The 17,471-nt window shown below is 39.3% G+C and overlaps 2 protein-coding genes across 2 annotated transcripts in view; both read right to left on the reverse strand.

Moving 5' to 3' along the window:
* Positions 1 to 1,293, reverse strand: part of cdc5l (CDC5 cell division cycle 5-like (S. pombe)) — an 11,382-nt gene extending 10,089 nt beyond the window's left edge. Inside the window, exons 1-4 of the mRNA XM_057848733.1 lie at positions 1,088 to 1,293; positions 602 to 705; positions 305 to 466; positions 103 to 230 (exon numbers count right to left, since the gene is read on the reverse strand). Of these exons, the coding sequence (XP_057704716.1) occupies positions 103 to 230; positions 305 to 466; positions 602 to 705; positions 1,088 to 1,132 (439 nt within the window). The 5' untranslated portion in view covers positions 1,133 to 1,293. The remainder of the gene's footprint in view (positions 1 to 102; positions 231 to 304; positions 467 to 601; positions 706 to 1,087) is intronic.
* Positions 1,294 to 4,242: 2,949 nt separating this feature from the next.
* napba (N-ethylmaleimide-sensitive factor attachment protein, beta a) lies at positions 4,243 to 14,519 on the reverse strand. Its single transcript, XM_057847321.1, has 10 exons — positions 14,214 to 14,519; positions 9,664 to 9,743; positions 9,407 to 9,523; positions 7,252 to 7,298; positions 7,107 to 7,184; positions 6,983 to 7,038; positions 6,830 to 6,914; positions 6,655 to 6,759; positions 6,496 to 6,564; positions 4,243 to 4,979 (listed from the first exon to the last, which is right to left on the reverse strand). The coding sequence occupies exons 1-10, from the start codon at positions 14,309 to 14,311 to the stop codon at positions 4,827 to 4,829; spliced, it is 888 nt and encodes a 295-aa protein (XP_057703304.1). The 5' UTR covers positions 14,312 to 14,519; the 3' UTR covers positions 4,243 to 4,826.
* Between the last annotated feature and the right edge of the window lie 2,952 nt (positions 14,520 to 17,471).

Genomic DNA, 17,471 nt, shown 5'->3' on the forward strand with positions numbered 1-17,471 from the left:
AATTGAATTGTTGTAACTTAATCAGAGAAATGATTTTGCCCTTTATCACTCTGCTCAAACCCAACAAACCACAGTTAGACGTTCCCGTTCAGGTTTTTGTACCTTCATCCATATCCACAGGGTCTGGCCTGGCCGGTTTAGTCTCAGGGTTGGGGTCTATCTCTCCTGGCTTCAACTTCCTGGGGTCCTCTCCCACTTCTTCCTCATTATCTCGTTGTGCTGCCTTATCCCTAAAAACATAAAATGTCAAATGTGTGTAGTATCAAACTGTGCTGATGCCATGACGAGTGTTGCAATAACATACAGAAGGTACTCGTAGTGCTCCAAGCACTGAGCGGCTGTGCGCCCTATGATGGGTGCAATGGTTCTCCACTGGGTGGGCATCAGCTTAGCCAGGTGAAGAAGCTTCTCTTCCTCCTCACGGGACCACTCTGTTTTTTTGATGCTGGGGTCCAGCCACTCATACCTGAGGACAAAAGCAAAACGAATTTGCATCAGGAGAACTTTAAGTTGCACTCCACCCCTAAATTGTTTATTTCCCTAGGAAACACAACAAACATAAAAGAATGTAACATAATAAAAAGATGATTGACAAGCTTACCATCTTGCTTTGCACTGCTTGGCCGACTTACGATGGAGCAAAGAGGCGATACGAGACCACTGATTTTTCCCATATTTCATCACCGCTGCCTTGAGGATTTCATCCTGAAATGCGCAGTTATTACATTTGTAGCAAGAGAATTAATTATTTCTTGATTTGATCAAACACCTGCTCGTGAATCATCACGTTTCTATGTCATTGACGACGATAGACGTCCAATTCACTTTGAATGGAAGGGACCGATCACTGCCAACCCTCCCTGTCAAAATGAATTAAGCGTTTATCGCCGTCAATGGCAGCCAATGAGTTAACTACTTACTTATTCCTTATTTAGGGCAGTACCAATAATTTATACTCATGAGTTAAAAAATTTCCCGCCCAAACATATAGCTAAGTGAAGCTATAAGACCGCTTCAAAGTATTATGTTTATTTACAGCAAGCGGGGTTAGCACGATGCTAACCCCGCTAGCAGTGTCGGCGCATACCTCCGTATTGCGCCAAACGCCTCCTTTTATCATTATTCTCGGCATCTTGGCGGCTTTTAGGTGTTTCGCCTCTTCTACAAGAAATGAAAACCAAGTAGGAAAATGAAAATGTCAGGGGGGAAAAAAAGCACTTAGTCCGCAATGCTGAGCTGGAAGACGAACTGCAGCTGAGCTCACGACAAACAGGAAACGTGCGACGCTTATTCTTCGAAATCGATATGATGTACTTCGATATGCACTACTGCCCTCAGCAGGACAAATGAGAAATTACTAAACAGCGAATCACATGAGTCATTTGTTTTTGTTCATATAGTTGTATGTATTTTTAAAAAAATGGTATTAAGAATACTTAATATAATTAAAAAAAAAAAAAAAAAGTAATGTATGTAATTTTGATACTTTTTATGTCATTTTTAATGAGTAAAAAAAAAAAACGTTCAATTATATGAATAGAAATTGAACTATAAATACATTTAAATAAAAAAAAAAGTAAAAAATCATTGCGACTCCCCTGCTATAATAATATCAGTACAGTATGTTTATTTTGTTTAAAAACAAGATTTACTTTTACAGAATAACATTTCTGTTCCCATGATTTTTCTTTTTAATAATAATAATAATAATAATAATAATGAATTTAAAATAATTCATTATTCATTTATATATATATATATATATATTAGGGCTGTCAAACGATTAGAATTTTTTATCGAGTTAATTACAGCTTAAAAATTAATTAATCGTAATTAATCGCAATTAATCGCAATTCAAACCATCTATAAAATATGCTATATTTTTCTGTATATTATATATATATTCTGTAACATAATTTGTTGGAATGGAAAGATAAGACACAAGATGGATATATACGTTTAACATACGGTACATAAGGACTGTAGTGGGAATTTCACTCTACTGTCATTTAAATCTGTCTATGCTGTCCTCACTCCGAAGCGTCTACTTTTTCCAAAGCTAGACAGCTAGTGAACGACGCCTTAATAATCAGACTTCTTCCTTTTTCATCTGATTTATTAATAAAATGGCCTCAAACCATTGTCCTCTTTAGACCGTAGTGAAACTACAAAAAAAAGTACACAAGCATTGCATTAGCAACAACGTTAGCTTAGCACGCTATACAGGTTCACTAAACATAAACAAAAAGCGTCTCATACAAAAAATATAACATTTCGCTTACTAACATAATATGTACATTCTTTACATCAACCATACGTACGGACAAATCTTGTCCAAGGATCATATAAGCACAACATTACAACGTAGGCGTCAGCCCGAGATGTCGTGCAGCCATATTGAACTGGGAAGAAAGCAATAATCCATGTCGCAAAGCGACCACAAGGGTTCGCTGTTAGACAGCACAAAAAACCTTGGTGTAAAACTTACCAAAAGGCAGAATACTGTCTGAGCGGGACATGTGCGCTAATTGCGTCAAATATTTTAATATGATTAATTTAAAAAATTATTTACCGCGCGTTAATGAATAATGAATTATTTTAAATATATGATTGAAACCTGCTGTCCTCATGGGTGGTCATCACATCTTGGGGCATGTAGGCAACACCTGTATACCGGATGTTAATAAAAGTGTGGCCTACGTAACTCGAAATATGATGTCCATGTATGTGGACGCCATGTCTTTATGAGGTTAAATTAGGGGGAAAGCCAACCAAAAATAGTCACTTGGCCTATAAAGGGTTAAATACATATAGATGAACAAGTATGATCTGATGAATGCTCTTGATTGGTTGGATGAGTGGTCAATTGAGTAAATAACTAGCTTGGAAGCAATACATTAAAAAGAAAAATCATGGGAACAGAAATGTTATTCTGTAAAAGTAAATCTTGTTTTTAAACCAAATAAACATACTGTACTGATATTATTATAGCAGGGGAGTCGCAATGATTTTTTAGTTTTTTTTTTTTATTTAAATATATACATATATATATATATATATACATATACACATATATATATATATATATATATATATATATATATATATATACATATATATATATATATATATATATATATATATATATATATATATATATATATATATATATATATATATATATTAGGGCTGTCAAATGATTAAAATTTTTAATCGAGTTAATTACAGCTTAAAAATTAATTAATCGTAATTAATCGCAATTCAAACCATCTATATAATATGCCATATTTTTCTGTAAATTATTGTTGGAATGGAAAGATAAGACACAAGATGGATATATATATATTCAACCTGCGGTACATAAGGACTGTATTTGTTTATTATAACAATAAATCAACAAGATGGCATTAACATTATTAACATTCTGTTAAAGCGATCCATGGACAGAAAGACTTGGAGTTCTTAAAAGAAAAATGTTAGTACAAGTTATAGAAATTTTATATTAAAACCCCTCTTAATGTTTTCGTTTTAATAAAATTTGTAAAATTTTCAATCAAAAAATAAACTAGTAGCCCGCCATTGTTGATGTCAATAATTACTTACACAATGCTCCTGGGTGCTGAAGCCTATAAAATCAGCCGCACCCAAGCGCCAGCAGAGGGTAGCAAAACTCTGCAAAGCACAATTAACAAGTGGGCCTTTCACTCTTCTGTCATTTAAATCTGTCTGAGCTGGGCAAGGGCGTTAATTGCGTCAAATATTTTAAGGTGATCAATTAAAAAAAATAATTACCGCTCGTTAACATGATAATTTTAACAGCCCTAATATATATATATATATATATATATATATATATATATATATATATATATACACTAGTATATATTCTTATGAATAAATAAATTTATGAATGAATAAAATGTTGAACAAAGCAAGAATAATGGAAGTTAAAATAAATAAAAGCAGAAATACACTGTAGTTATGGCCCACAATAATACACTAAGGTTTATACAAAAAAAGAAAAGTTTCATAGTATTTATACTCTTTGCCTGCCGTTGAGAACGATAGAAGGCCATTTCATTTAAACTGGGGGGACAGGTTGTGACTGCTCAGTGATCATTCACTGCCAACCTCTCCCAGTCAATATCGATTTGATGTCTAGCGCGGTCAATGGCATCCAGTGATTTAAATGAGTTCCCTATAGAGGGTTATATTAACAGTAAAACCTCCCCACACAATATGTGGCATGATAATGTATTTATTTGAAGATACATTTTAACCCACTGCACACAAATGAAACCAGTTACAGGCACGTGTGCATTTTGCCACACGTTAGCACGACACAGCGAACACAGCAACAGCCACATGAGCACGACAGACATGCACAAACGAGGCCTGGAATAGCGGCTATGGGAGACGAGCAGTGACCGATGATGTCACAGAGTGGATGCTACCCAAAATGGGGGACGCAGAGGGGCTAATTGCTAAAATATTAACACTGAGCACCATAATAAACAATAAATAGTCTCCATATGGACAATAAATATCATCAACATACAGTATATCTTCCTTATAATCTGCTCACTTCTCCCAACAAATAAGCAACACGCACTTTCACACATTACTCATTCATACTTTTCTCAGTGTTACAATGTTGCTTGTGTCTGTGTGTGTAGGGACACACGGGAGTGGTCTACAGGTGATGTTTAGAATGTAAAGGAATCACATGCAGACTGATATGTACAAGTTCAGCTTATGGCCATTAAGCCCCCACCCCACCCTTCTTTCTCCCAACTTCCCTCCCTCCCCTCCCCACATCCTGGCCTTTATTTCAGGTCTCCGGCATCCCCCTGGATAGTCTTCTTAATGCGAAGCAGCATGGTGGTGAGCCACTGGTCCAGACGTGAAACCGAGTCAAACTCCTTGACGGCTTCGGTGAACGCCTCGCTGTTCTGCTCCTCGTGGGCCTCTAGAAGTTTCTGTCACAAATCATGATAATGCAAGTAATGAACATAATTTACTTTAACAGTAGGCCTGGGAGATTAAATGATATTATGAATAAATTTGATTTAAAAAAAAATGAATTTAGAGTTTTTTTTCGTCGTCTCATTGCGTCTTCTTTCGCCTCCCTGAAATTTGGCTTTTTTTTCTTCCCACCTAGTCTACGCATGCGGTAGCTTTATTGCTTTTAGCAGCAGAAGCATGCGCACAGGAGACATGACAGGATGAATATTCTCCATTACACTGTAGTTAGGAAAATTAGTGAGAGCATGAAAATGTATAATGTCCTGCACATTGGGGCTGCAGCTATCGATGATTTTAGTAGTCGAATAATCTATCAACTACTTAGTTCGAATAATCGAGTAATCGGATAAGGAACATTTAATGCATTGCAGAAAAAATTTTAGAAGATGTAAAAGAAATGCTTGCTAAAATGACACATTCAAAAGAGCATTATATTCGAACACAAAATAAAGTGTTTCTTCAAACTGATACATTTTTATTTAAAAATAAATGAAAATACCTGAGCTTAGCCTCAAACAGTATTAAAAAATAAATAAATGAGGATAAAAGTGCAACAAAAGAACAATTGAACTTGCATAGCGAAAGTCTGCTAGCTTAAATGCTATAAAATGCGATTTTTTTTTTTAAACAATTCTCTTAATCGTTTGAACACATGTTGCTACAAAAACAGCTAAATATACCTATAAACTAAACTATAAAAACACATATTAGCTTATGTTGGTCTTAACAGGGAGCAGCTGGATTCAGCTATGTTAAATGAGTTAGGTCATATTCACTGTTGCCACTAGAGGGCAGTCTATCAAACCATTTAAATAAAACTAAATGCAAACACTTTCAACACAAACCATTATAATTCCACTCAAATTAAACGAATACTCGAAGCAGCAAAATTCTATTCGAAGGTTTTTTTTAATCGAATTACTCGAGTTAATCGATTAATCATTGCAGCACTACCACACACGCATCCATCTGTTAAATAGGATGAGTAAATACAAGTATTTTAAATCTGCTGGTAACGAAGGTGTCAAGTGCGTCCAAGCTAATGCAATTAGTAAGAAATCAACCAGGTGTATCTGAGAGAATGGGAAGCTAGCAACGAGTTAACCTAGTGATTATTTCATGAGAATGAGTTTACCTTTGTTTATTACTTTGTACAAATAGGAAGAGTTGAAAAAGATTGTATTCAAGACAAAAATGTTGCATTTTATTTCCAGAATGGAAATAGTAGTTTCTTTTACGCAGCGTTTAATTAAATAAAAATAAGTTGAGGAGAAAAAAATTTTGAAGAAAATATTGAATAAAATATGAGATAATGATAATTTTTTTAATGAGATTTTTTTCCCAGGCTAATTGCCCAGCAATACTTATTAAGATGAAACATTACAGATGACTCTGGAGAGATTGGAGCATGGTTAAGGAACAAAAGCAACTCTTATCTCAAGGGACTGCTGCACTTCATTAAAAAATTACCTTCAAAAGTTTGAGCTCTCTTGAATCTGAGAAAGCGGGAAACATCTCCTCGTACTTCTCGATGGCCAGCTGAAAACACACACGACAATCAAAAGTCAGCTGACCATAGCAATGACAGATCAAGTCAGGTGCGTGCGTGAGAAGTGATCGGCATGCGACCTTTGCGTTAAGCTCGTCCACAATGAAGTGGCACAGCGAAGCTTTGAAGAAATACTCTTTTGCGTTGTACTTCAACAGAGGATTGTCCATTGTGCTCATGGCCACCTGACACACACAGAGACATCACTTTCATCTATGCAATGTAACTATGATGGGTTTTAAAGGCGTGTTCTACCTGTTCATAAATCTCGATGGCTTTTTGGTACTGCTCCAGCTGAGCGCTGTAGTGTCCCACCTTCAGCAAACACTTGTTGGCCGAACTAAAACAACACAACAGAATGAAACCAGCGACTTTTTGTGTTCCTATTGTGCTGGCCGCCAAAACTACCTGTTTGACTCTTCCCCTTTGTAGTAGTCTGCCGCCTGCTCGTAGTGGGCAATGGCCTATGGGACAAAACCACATTACGTACAGTGCATGGAGTATACATTATTATGTTGATGGGGATTTTCACCTTCTCAATGTCGACCAGCTCTGACTCATAGATCTCTGCGATGGTGATATGATGTTTGGCTGCGATGGTAAAGCGACCCTGTGGGTGACACACAGAAAGTCAGAACTATATTAACAGCGATAGACGTCATCACAGAGACACTCACCATGTCAGTGTAGATGTCGATGGCTTGATTTAGACAGTTGATGGCCTCTGCAAGCATACAAACAAGGGGTTCATATTAGTTGTCCGATATTACGCAACTTGCAGTTTTGTTAAGTTCCATCACTTTCTGCTGGTGTAATCATATGTTGACATGAGCTTATTGCGAATAGAGAGAGCTAAATGGATGAGATAAGTCAGCAGCCAGTGTACCATAGCAGTCCTTGCCATCTCACCACGTGGCTTGTGCATTATACACGCCTCGCTTGTGAGTTATATTCTTCCTTTGTTTTATGTTCATGAGCGCAGTGTCCTATATTGGAGATGTGTATATTTAGTTTTGTTTGCATTTCATTGCTTGCAAGCTGTACTATCAGTTGCTATTCAAATTGACATCTGGTGTATACTTTTCTTTATTTTCTGACTTTATTTCGTATTATTTATTTGTTTATTCATTCTTATTGCCAAGAGAAACATTACCCAATAAGCCAATTCAACTTCCAGCGTCTGACTTCTCTTTAAAGGCTGATTTGTTCGCTATCTGTCGAGTTGTGTACCCACACAGACATTGAGGACAGAATAAGTACCTTATTTGCACTTTGCACTTGTTCCAAAAAAAAAAACCTGATGTTTGCTCCATTTTGATTTCAACAATAAATATAGTGGTGCAATATAGACAATTTTTCCATAACTTCAGTTGAAGTTGTTCTCTTATTTTTCACAGAATGTTTATTTAGAAAACCTTGAAGTTGTTACATTTATCATTAGTAAAGCATCCAGTGGGGTAGCACAATACAATTAGCCAGTCCAAGTCTAAGTCCATGACCGCATGTATCGGTATCATTTTGATATCGGTACCGGATTTTTGGAGTTGGTCAATATTGAAATATCGGTTAAAAAGTCATTATCAGACAACTCTAGTTTACATGTGTTTGAAGCACATCAAGTTCACGCTTCCCAAGGCCGCAGCTACCACTACCCTAAGCTGTAAAATCAAACGGTGCCCCCCCACATCTATATTACATGACAAAGTAAATTAAAACAGTAAAAATTATAGAATTAATCATTCTGATGCAAATACGCATGACAGCGGTTTTGTTTTTTGTTTTCAGCACTTAAATAAGAGCAAAACCACTTGAGCTAAAAAAAAAAGTAAAACGTTCTGAGTACCAATGCAAATTACAATTTTCTTTAAAGAGCGGAAAACACTCAGGTGGCTTGAAGTTCCATTCTGAGACCCCCAGTTGGGCTAAATTTCAGAATTGTCCTATACGCATGTGTGATACATCATTGGAAAGCTTTAAGGGGAGGTTTCGCCTATTTTTCAGGCATATGGTATCATTCTACAGCACATTTAAGTAACAATTTTAGCTTGAGTTAAATTGTGAAAGCTATATATTATTTCATACATGACTTAATATAAACTCGTTTGCAGCATAGCTGTCTCAAACGGCTTGAAATTGGTTTCTGTCTCTTTAAAAGACTCGACACTCTCTCACTGATGTGAAATGTAAAATGCTAGCTCATCTGTATCATTACATGTAACTTGTTGTTATGGGAAGGGAGGCGGTGCGCGGGATTGGGGGGTTGTTTGGCAGGAGGAGCGCATTGTGGCACACGTCATAGCAGAGGATGAGCTAGGAGGAAAAGGCGGAGGTAGGATACAACCGAGTGCTTTAGCAGCTCCCACCGGCTAAAAGGAGACATTCAACAATTTCTCAAGCATAGGTGAATGGTTCAGAAAACCTCTCTGACAGTTATATTAACCAGGCAATGACCACATAGCATGATAAAAGCTCCTAAAGTGAAATTTACATGCGACGCCCCCCCCAACCCTTTAAAATCTCTAATTTGGGTGGAAAATTTTTGGGGCGCATGAGGGCATTTTTGACACCTTAGAAGTAGGTCAAATCATCAGAGCTGAAATAGACATTTTTGAGACCTTTGCAGATTTATTTAAGTTTCTTATGTTAAAACAAGTTTTGGACACACATACTGGTATATAATAAATAGCAAACACTTCAAGCAACATTTCATTCAATTATATTATATATCCCCCCATTGAAATGGATTGGACATATATTACAGTCAATGACAGCCAGAGTCTAAGATATGTAAGGATATTGTGCATAGGAAGCAGCGCCTCTGACAATTCTCACCCTGCGGGTCGGCCTTCTTGTAAGCGTTGCCTGCATCCACAAAGCTGGTAGCTGAGTCCAGTTTGTTTTGAAGTTGCATGTGGAGACGAGCGGCCTGGCAGAATGCGTTGCCGGCAGCTAAAATACAAAAACAATGAATGTGGCTTTGCTAACTTGTGATACTGCTAATAATACAATTAGAATTTCATAGTTTCACTTCAAAATGAGCCTTAATATAAATCACATTTAATACATTTAGCACATTATTGTGTTCTCACCGCTCCAGTTCTTGGCCATTTTGAACATGTTGGCTGCTCGGGCGTACATCTCGCAAGCATCCTCCACCTTGTGGTTTCCACTATGACACACACACAAACACAAACAATCAGGAGTGGCCTGGAGTGATGAAAAAATACAGTTTACATTCTATTTCCAGTCAAAGTGAAGGGAGCACACAGCTCTTTTTCCTTTTTTGTTTGGGGACCCCAACTTATTTCGTCTTCCTCACTTGGAGGGTGACATGAAAAAAATTTCAAGTGTGCTGCATGGAAAACAGATGTGACCCATTTCAGTCAAAAGTATTGAGGACGGCGTCTAAATACAGATCTCATGTCATGCAGGTCCATGTGGGGAACAGAAAGTGTGAAACTGTCAGTCGGTGGAAAAAAGTCCAATCAATTCATTGTGTCCTTACTCCTCAATCATATACAGAGTGCTAGTGTATACAGTAAGTGCCAGTACAGTGGTACCTCTACATACGATCACTTCGACACACGATCTTTTCGACATCCGACGTAAAATTTGAGCCGCCATTTGTTTCTACATCCGACGAGTTGCTCGAAATACGACGACATGACAGCACTGCAAACGAACCCAAGGTGGATTTTCTTATGTGAGAAATCAACACAGTTTTCAAAAAAAGTTGATACAGTTGGAGAAACAAGGAAAAAAGTGATGCTCATCTTTGAAATGAAGATGCAAGTTATAGAAAAATATGAGCTTGGGGTGCGCGTCCCTGAACCGGCTCAACAATACAGCTCCATGGTCCTCTTATGACCACCGTTCGCCACTATTTATAAGTTAAGGTGACAATTATTATTGTGGTAACATTGCCAAGGAAATCGCCAGCTTTGTCACGTTTTTATCATTTATTTAAGAACTTATCCAACACAAAACGCTCATTGTCTTAAGCAGTTGACTGCTCTCAGGAAAACGAAAGTATTATCTCTACCGCACCGACCTATCTCACTGGAGACGTCACCTTCGCGGTGCGTTCAGGGACAGTAAAAAGTGTCCGCCATATTAGAATCCGATTTGTTACATTATTTTCAGGAATAATTATTAATTCTTCTTCTTCTTCTTATATTATTCTGAATTATTTATTTATAACTTATTTGTTTTTCTATGTTTAATTGCCATTTGTAACAGTGCCAGCAGTATTTATTAAGAATTTAGTGTATGTTTTTAGGCTTTGGAACGAATTAATGGAATTATAATGTATTCCTATGGGAAAATCCTGCTCGACATACGACCATTTCGACTTACAAACAAGGTCCTGGAACGAATTAAATTCGTATGTAGAGGTACCACTGTATATATTATTAGATGGGGCTTTGAATGGCAAAGGCCCAGATAGTAAAATGTCTTTTTTTTTTTTGAATGGTGTTTCTTTGGCGCGCCGCACAGCCCAAACTGTTTGACCGACCGTCACCGTTGTAATATCAAGATTATGCTAAAATTTTCCGTTCGCCCGTAAATGCAGGTTTTTTTTATTATTATTATTATTTTTTTGTTTCCAAAAATGTGTTTAGTCCTACAATTTTTGACCAAATCGTATAATTAACACACCAAAAATTCCAGGATAGTAAAGGGCATAAAAGTTGTATACAGAATTTGGCAAAAGCTTCCCCTAAAATCCACAAAAAAATGTTCCATTCATTTCTAGATGGGATGCCATTGACAGCCATGTATGTCCAAATTTTCCATTCATTTTCAATGGCAGGAAAACATAGATCCTAGTGATTTTTGACCATTTACCATGACTGGCTCCTAATTCGACACCATTGACAGCCATGCACGACCATGCCATTGACGGCCATGTACGTCCAAATTTCCCATTCATTTTCAATGGCGGAAAAACCTGTGTGATTGTGATTTTTGACCGAAAACTTGCACTTACAGGCCCATTGACATTCAATTGGCACCCAAGTTAGTTGATGCCAATGACAGCCATACGACAGGACGTATTCCCGAATTGTCCCCAAATAAACAGGAAATGACCTGATATCAACAGGACGTGTCCCTCAAATGTCCCCAAATCAACATGACGTGACCTTGCCTGGCACGGTCAGACTGTTCTCCCTGTATTTTTCAAACACTGTGAGAATAGTCTGGGACCCAGCCCATTAGCGGCCTCTCGGGCATGAACAAAATCAACCGTCCACTCAGATTAGTTTATTTGCGTGACGTGTCCTTAACGCGCAACGTCACTCTTCCGTGTCAGACGTCGTCTCCACAGCAACACAGATGACGAACAGGAGAGCCAAGAATAAGTTCCAATGCACGGTAAAATCAGTTTTAAATGAACAAAAACACACAGACACAAGTCATAGACAACAGGCTGTCTCGCGCTAGCCATGTTAAATAAACTTCTCCGTTCTCCGCTCGCCCCGCGCGAGGCGTTGCTTTACCAACGTCACGTCTGCCCGTCGGTGATTGGTCCACTCCGCTGTCTGTTTGCTGTGGCTTGCTCCTCCCTGGAAATTTGATCCGCTCATTGGTCGCCAGACTCTATAGCTGGAACATCAGTGAGTCTGGTGTACTAGGCTAGATGTGACCTGATATCAACTGGACGTGTCCCTGAAATGTCCCCAAATCAACAGGAAGTGACGTGACATCAACAGGACATGTCCCCTAAATGTCCCTAAATCAACAGGAAGGGACCTGATAGATCTTGATGTACCACAGCATAGCCCCATCGTAATTTCTCCAGAAATTGCAGTTTCTAGTTATTAATAAATTTACACTTATGTTTAAAACTATTAGTAATACTGCCAAATATCGTATCATTGTCCAAGCATCGGTATTGCATTATATTGTTATGAAATTGGTGATATATACTCACCGCCCACTTTATTAGGTACACTACACCATGCTAGTAACGGGTTGGACCCCGTTTTGCCTTCAGAACTGCCTTAATTCTTCGTGGCATAGATTCAACAAGGTGCTGGAAGCATTCCTCAAAGAGTTTGGTCCATATTGACATGATGGCATCACACAGTTGGTGCAGATTTGTCGGCTGCACATCCATGATGCGAATCTCCCGTTCCACCACATCCCAAAGATGGCTCTATTGGATTGAGATCTGGTGACAGTGGAGGCCAATTGAGTACAGTGAACTCATTGTCATGTTAAAGAAACCAGTCTGAGATGATTCCAGCTTTATGACATGACGCATTATCCTGCTGAAAGTAACCATCAGAAGTTGGGTACATTGTGGTCATAGAGGGATGGACATGGTCAGCAACAATACTCAGGTAGGCTGTGGCGTTCCAACGATGCTCAATTGGTACCAAGGGGCCCAAAGAGTGCCAAGAAAATATTCCCCACACCATTACACCACCACCACCAGCCTGAACCGTTGATACAAGGCAGGATGGATCCATGCTTTTATGTTGTTGACGCCAAATTCTGACCCTACCATCCGAACGTCGCAGCAGAAATCGAGAGTTATCAGACCAGGCAACGTTTTTCCAATCTTCTATTGTCCAATTTCGATGAGCTTGTGCAAATTGTAGCCTCAGTTTCCTGTTCTCAGCTGAAAGGGGTGGCACCCGGCGTGGTCTTCTGCTGCTGTAGCCCATCTGCCTCAAAGTTCGACGCACACTGCGTTCAGAGATGCTCTTCTGCCTACCTTGGTTGTAACGGGTGGTTATTTCAGTCACTGTTGCCTTTCTATCAGCTCGAACCAGTCTGGCCATTCTCCTCTGACCTCTGGCATCAACAAGGCATTTCCGCCCACAGAACTGCCGCTCACTGGATATTTTCTTTTTCAGACCATTCTCTGTAAACCCTAGAGATGGTTGTGAGTGAAAATCCCAGTAGATCAGCAGTTTCTGAAATACTAAGACCAAGCCTTCTGGCACCAACAACCATGCCACGTTCAAAGTCACTCAAATCACCTTTCTTCCCCATACTGATGCTCGGTTTGAACTGCAGGAGATTGTCTTAAACCATGTTCTACATGCCTAAATGCACTGAGTTGCCGCTATGTGATTGGCTCAGTAGAAATTAAGTGTTAACGAACAGTCGGACAGATGTACCTAATAAAGTGGCCGGTGAGTGTATAGTCATAATAATAACTGGTTAAAATCATAGTTTCCTAACATGTTGTTCGAAACAAATACGTGCAATCACGTGATCTCATTCAGCCCCGCCCACTTCCGGCGAGACACACACCTTGCGAGGGGACCATGATTGTGTCCCCGCCTCCCTGCGTCTCCAGGCCCGCCTCAAGCTCCGCGCACGCCGCACACCAGTAGACGGGACTGCGGAGGGTGGGGAAGTACACACGAACACACCCACACGCATATATCCTCTACACACACGATGCGTGACGGACAGGCCCACGCAACTCGAGTGACGACGTTTGGAAATCGAGCGAAGGACACAAAATGTCAGCGCGGTAATAAACCATAAAAATAACATTAAAGCGCAACGAACGTCATCAAATAATGGCGTCATAATTCGAGGACGATTCCACTAAAAACAACCTCAATGGATGTTCCGCCGCTAGACATGTAAACACACAAGCAACACGGCCATTTACCCGAACATTCCGCCGAGAAACGAGCCGGACGCTTTGACCTTCTTGTCGGCTTCGGCCATGAGCTGCATGGCCTCCTTCTCTTTGCCGCTGTTGTCCATGGCCCCGGTTGGTTGTGCGGTGGCTGGCTGGCGAAGGTGAACGTGAAATGGGGTTGAAGGCTGGAAAACGGGCCGATGTTCCGCAGTGGAGGTGAAGGCGGGGGGACAGGCGGATAGACAGAAGAGCCAACTGTGGTGCTGAACTGAATATGGGGGGGAGGCGAGAGGACAGAACAGCGCTGGTGCTGAAGCTGAGCAAGAGAGTTATCTTCTTCTACGGCGAGTAGAAGAAAGGTTCATTGTCGCCACCAGCTGGATGAAAACTGAATGGCAGAAACCTGCATCTCGAAACCCGGAGCGGGGAAAAGTCATATTTATTTGCAGTGGCAAAAATGTTTAAAATTTCAAAATATATCTCGATCAACATTTGAAAAAAAAAAATCCAATTCACATAATTTACACATTAAAAATTCAGGAAATTAGGGTGCGCGAAAGTATGAAAGTGTAATGAGAAAAAAAGTGTGTCAGGGCGTAGGTTTGGTCTCAACATTGGTAGTGACGATATAACAGCATGACCTGCATAATAAATAATAATGATAAATAATCGATCCAAACAAAGAAAAAATGAAGGAAAAAAAATGTTTAAAAGGGTAAATGTATGAAAAAGAAAATCTCAACCACTCCTTGATGTCTGCAATATCTGCATCGCGACCCTTGTTATATTACTATGTTTTACCCATAAAATCCCCCTCAAAATCTGGTTGTGGCCATTCACAGCTGTGTCTTGACACTCGGTTTGGATCAATTATTTATCATCTAACATGTCGGAGACAATGCGACAGTAACAAAAAAAATACAATTAACCGATAGTTATAACGTAGATATCCGTGAACTTTATTTGCAGTGGCAAAAACGTTTAAAATTTCAAAATATATCTCAATCAACATTTGAAAAAAAAAAAAATCCAATTCACATAATTTACACATTAAAAATTCAGGAAATCAGGGTGCGCAAAAGTATAAAAGTGTGATAAGGTAAAAGTGTATAAGGGCGTATGTTTGGTCTCAACATTGGTAGGAGCGATATAACAGCATGACCTGCATAATAAATAATAATGATAAATAATCGATCCAAAAAAAGAAAAAAATGAAGCAAAAAAAAAAAAAAACGTTTAAAAGGGTAAATATATGAAAAAGAAAATCTTGACCACTCCTTGATGTCTGCATCGCGACCCTTGTTATATTACTATGCTTCACCCATAAACCCCCCCCCCCCAAAATCTGGCTGTGGCCATTCACAGCTGTGTCTTGACACTCGGTGATACATGCTAGATGGAGTTTTTGGATCAAAACAAGGTAAGTACGCTATGATACCTTGTTAAAATCATGGCGTTTCTCATGCTCTCACCTCCAGTTAGGGTTTTGCTGTTTAATTTTCTTCTAAACACAACATCAATAGAGGCCAGGGTCTATCACACCAGACAGGACCCTGGGTGCAGGCTATGCAAAGAGGCCCCTGAGACAGTCCGGCACATCACAGCGGGGTGTAAGATGCTGGCAGGCAAGGCATACAGGACTGTCTCAGATAATTAGAATATTGTGATAAAGTTCTTTACTTTCTGTAATGCAATTAAAAAAACAAAAATGTCACACATTCTGGATTCATTACACATCAACTGAACTATTTCAAGCCTTTTATTATTTTAATATTGCTGAATTTGGCTTACAGCTTAAGAAAACTCAAAAATCCTATCTCAAAATATTAGAATATCATGAAAAAGTATACAAGTAGGCTATTCAACTAATCACCTGAATCATCTAATTAACTCGAAACACCTGCGAGGGTTTCCTGAGCCTTAAAAACACTCAGCTTGGTTCAGTAAACTAAATCACAAGTATGGGGAAGACTGCTGATCTGACTGCTGTCCAGAGGACCATCATTGATACCCTCCATCAGGAGGGTAAGACACAAAAAGAAATTTCTCAAAGAGCAGGCTGTTCACAGAGTGCAGTTTCAAAGCATATCCACAAAAAGTCTGTTGGAAGGGAAAAATGTGGCCGGAAACGCTGCACAACCAAGAGAGATGACCGCAGCCTTAACAAAATTGTGAAGAAGAGCCGCTTCCAGAATTTGGGGGAGCTTCAAAGACAGTGGGCTGAAGCTGGAGTCCAGGTATCAAAAGCCACAGTTCACAGACGTGTCCGGGAAATGGGCTACAATAGCCGTATTCCCATGGTCAAGCCACTTCTGAACTCAAGACAACGGAAGAAGCGTCTGACTTGGGCTATGGAGAAGAAGCACTGGACAGTTGCAGAGTGGTCCAAAGTCCTCTTTTCAGACGAAAGCAAGTTTTGCATTTCATTTGGAAGTCAAGGCGCCAGAGTCTGGAGAAAGGCTGGAGAGGAGCAAAATCCAAGTTGCTTGAAATCCAGTGTGAAGTTCCCACAGTCAGCAATGGTTTGGGGAGCCATGTCAGCTGCTGGTGTTTGTCCACTGTGTTTCATCAAGTCCAGAGTAAATGCAACTGTGTACCAAGAGATTTTAGAGCGCTACATGCTTCCATCTGCTGAAAAGCTCTATGGAGATGAGGATTTCATTTTCCAGCATGATCTGGCACCTGCCCACAGTGCCAAAACCACCAGTAACTGGTGCACTGACCATGGCATCACTGTCCTTGATTGGCCTGCTAATTCCCCTGACCTGAACCCCATCGAGAATTTGTGGGGTATAGTTAAGAAGAAGATGAAAGACACCAGACCTACAAATGCAAATGAGCTGAAGGCCGCTATCGAAGCATCCTGGGCATCAATAACACCTCAGCAATGCCACAGGCTGATTGCCTCCATGCCACGCCGGATTGATGCAGTAATCCATGCAAAAGGATTTCCCAACCAAGTACTGAGTGCATCAATGGACATTTTCAAATGTTTGATTTAGTTTTGCTGTTATAAAATTATTTTTTTACTTGGTCTGAGGAAGTATTCTAATTTTTTGATATAGGATTTTTGAGGTTTCTTAAGCTGTAAGCCAAAATCAGCAATATTCAAATAATAAAAGGCTTGAAATAGTTCAGTTGATGTGTAATGAATCCAGAATGTATGACATTTTTGTTTTTTTAATTGCATTACAGAGAGTAAAGAACTTTATCACAATATTCTAATTTCCTGAGACAGTCCTGTACATGGAACGACATAACCAGGTAGCAGGCTTATTGTACAGG

The sequence above is a fragment of the Corythoichthys intestinalis genome, chromosome 10, assembly GCF_030265065.1.
Source record: "Corythoichthys intestinalis isolate RoL2023-P3 chromosome 10, ASM3026506v1, whole genome shotgun sequence".
Taxonomy (NCBI): Eukaryota; Metazoa; Chordata; class Actinopteri; order Syngnathiformes; family Syngnathidae; genus Corythoichthys; species Corythoichthys intestinalis.

Excerpts from the sequence above, each read along its gene's own strand:
- napba (XM_057847321.1), bottom strand. The coding sequence starts at position 14,311 with ATGGACAACAGCGGCAAAGAGAAGGAGGCCATGCAGCTCATGGCCGAA. Across the intron at positions 9,744-14,213 it reads TTTCTCGGCGGAATGTTCGG|TGGAAACCACAAGGTGGAGG; the intron begins GTAAATGGCCGT and ends TGTGTGTCATAG. Across the intron at positions 4,980-6,495 it reads GAGAGCTCAAACTTTTGAAG|AAACTTCTAGAGGCCCACGA; the intron begins GTAATTTTTTAA and ends GATTTGTGACAG.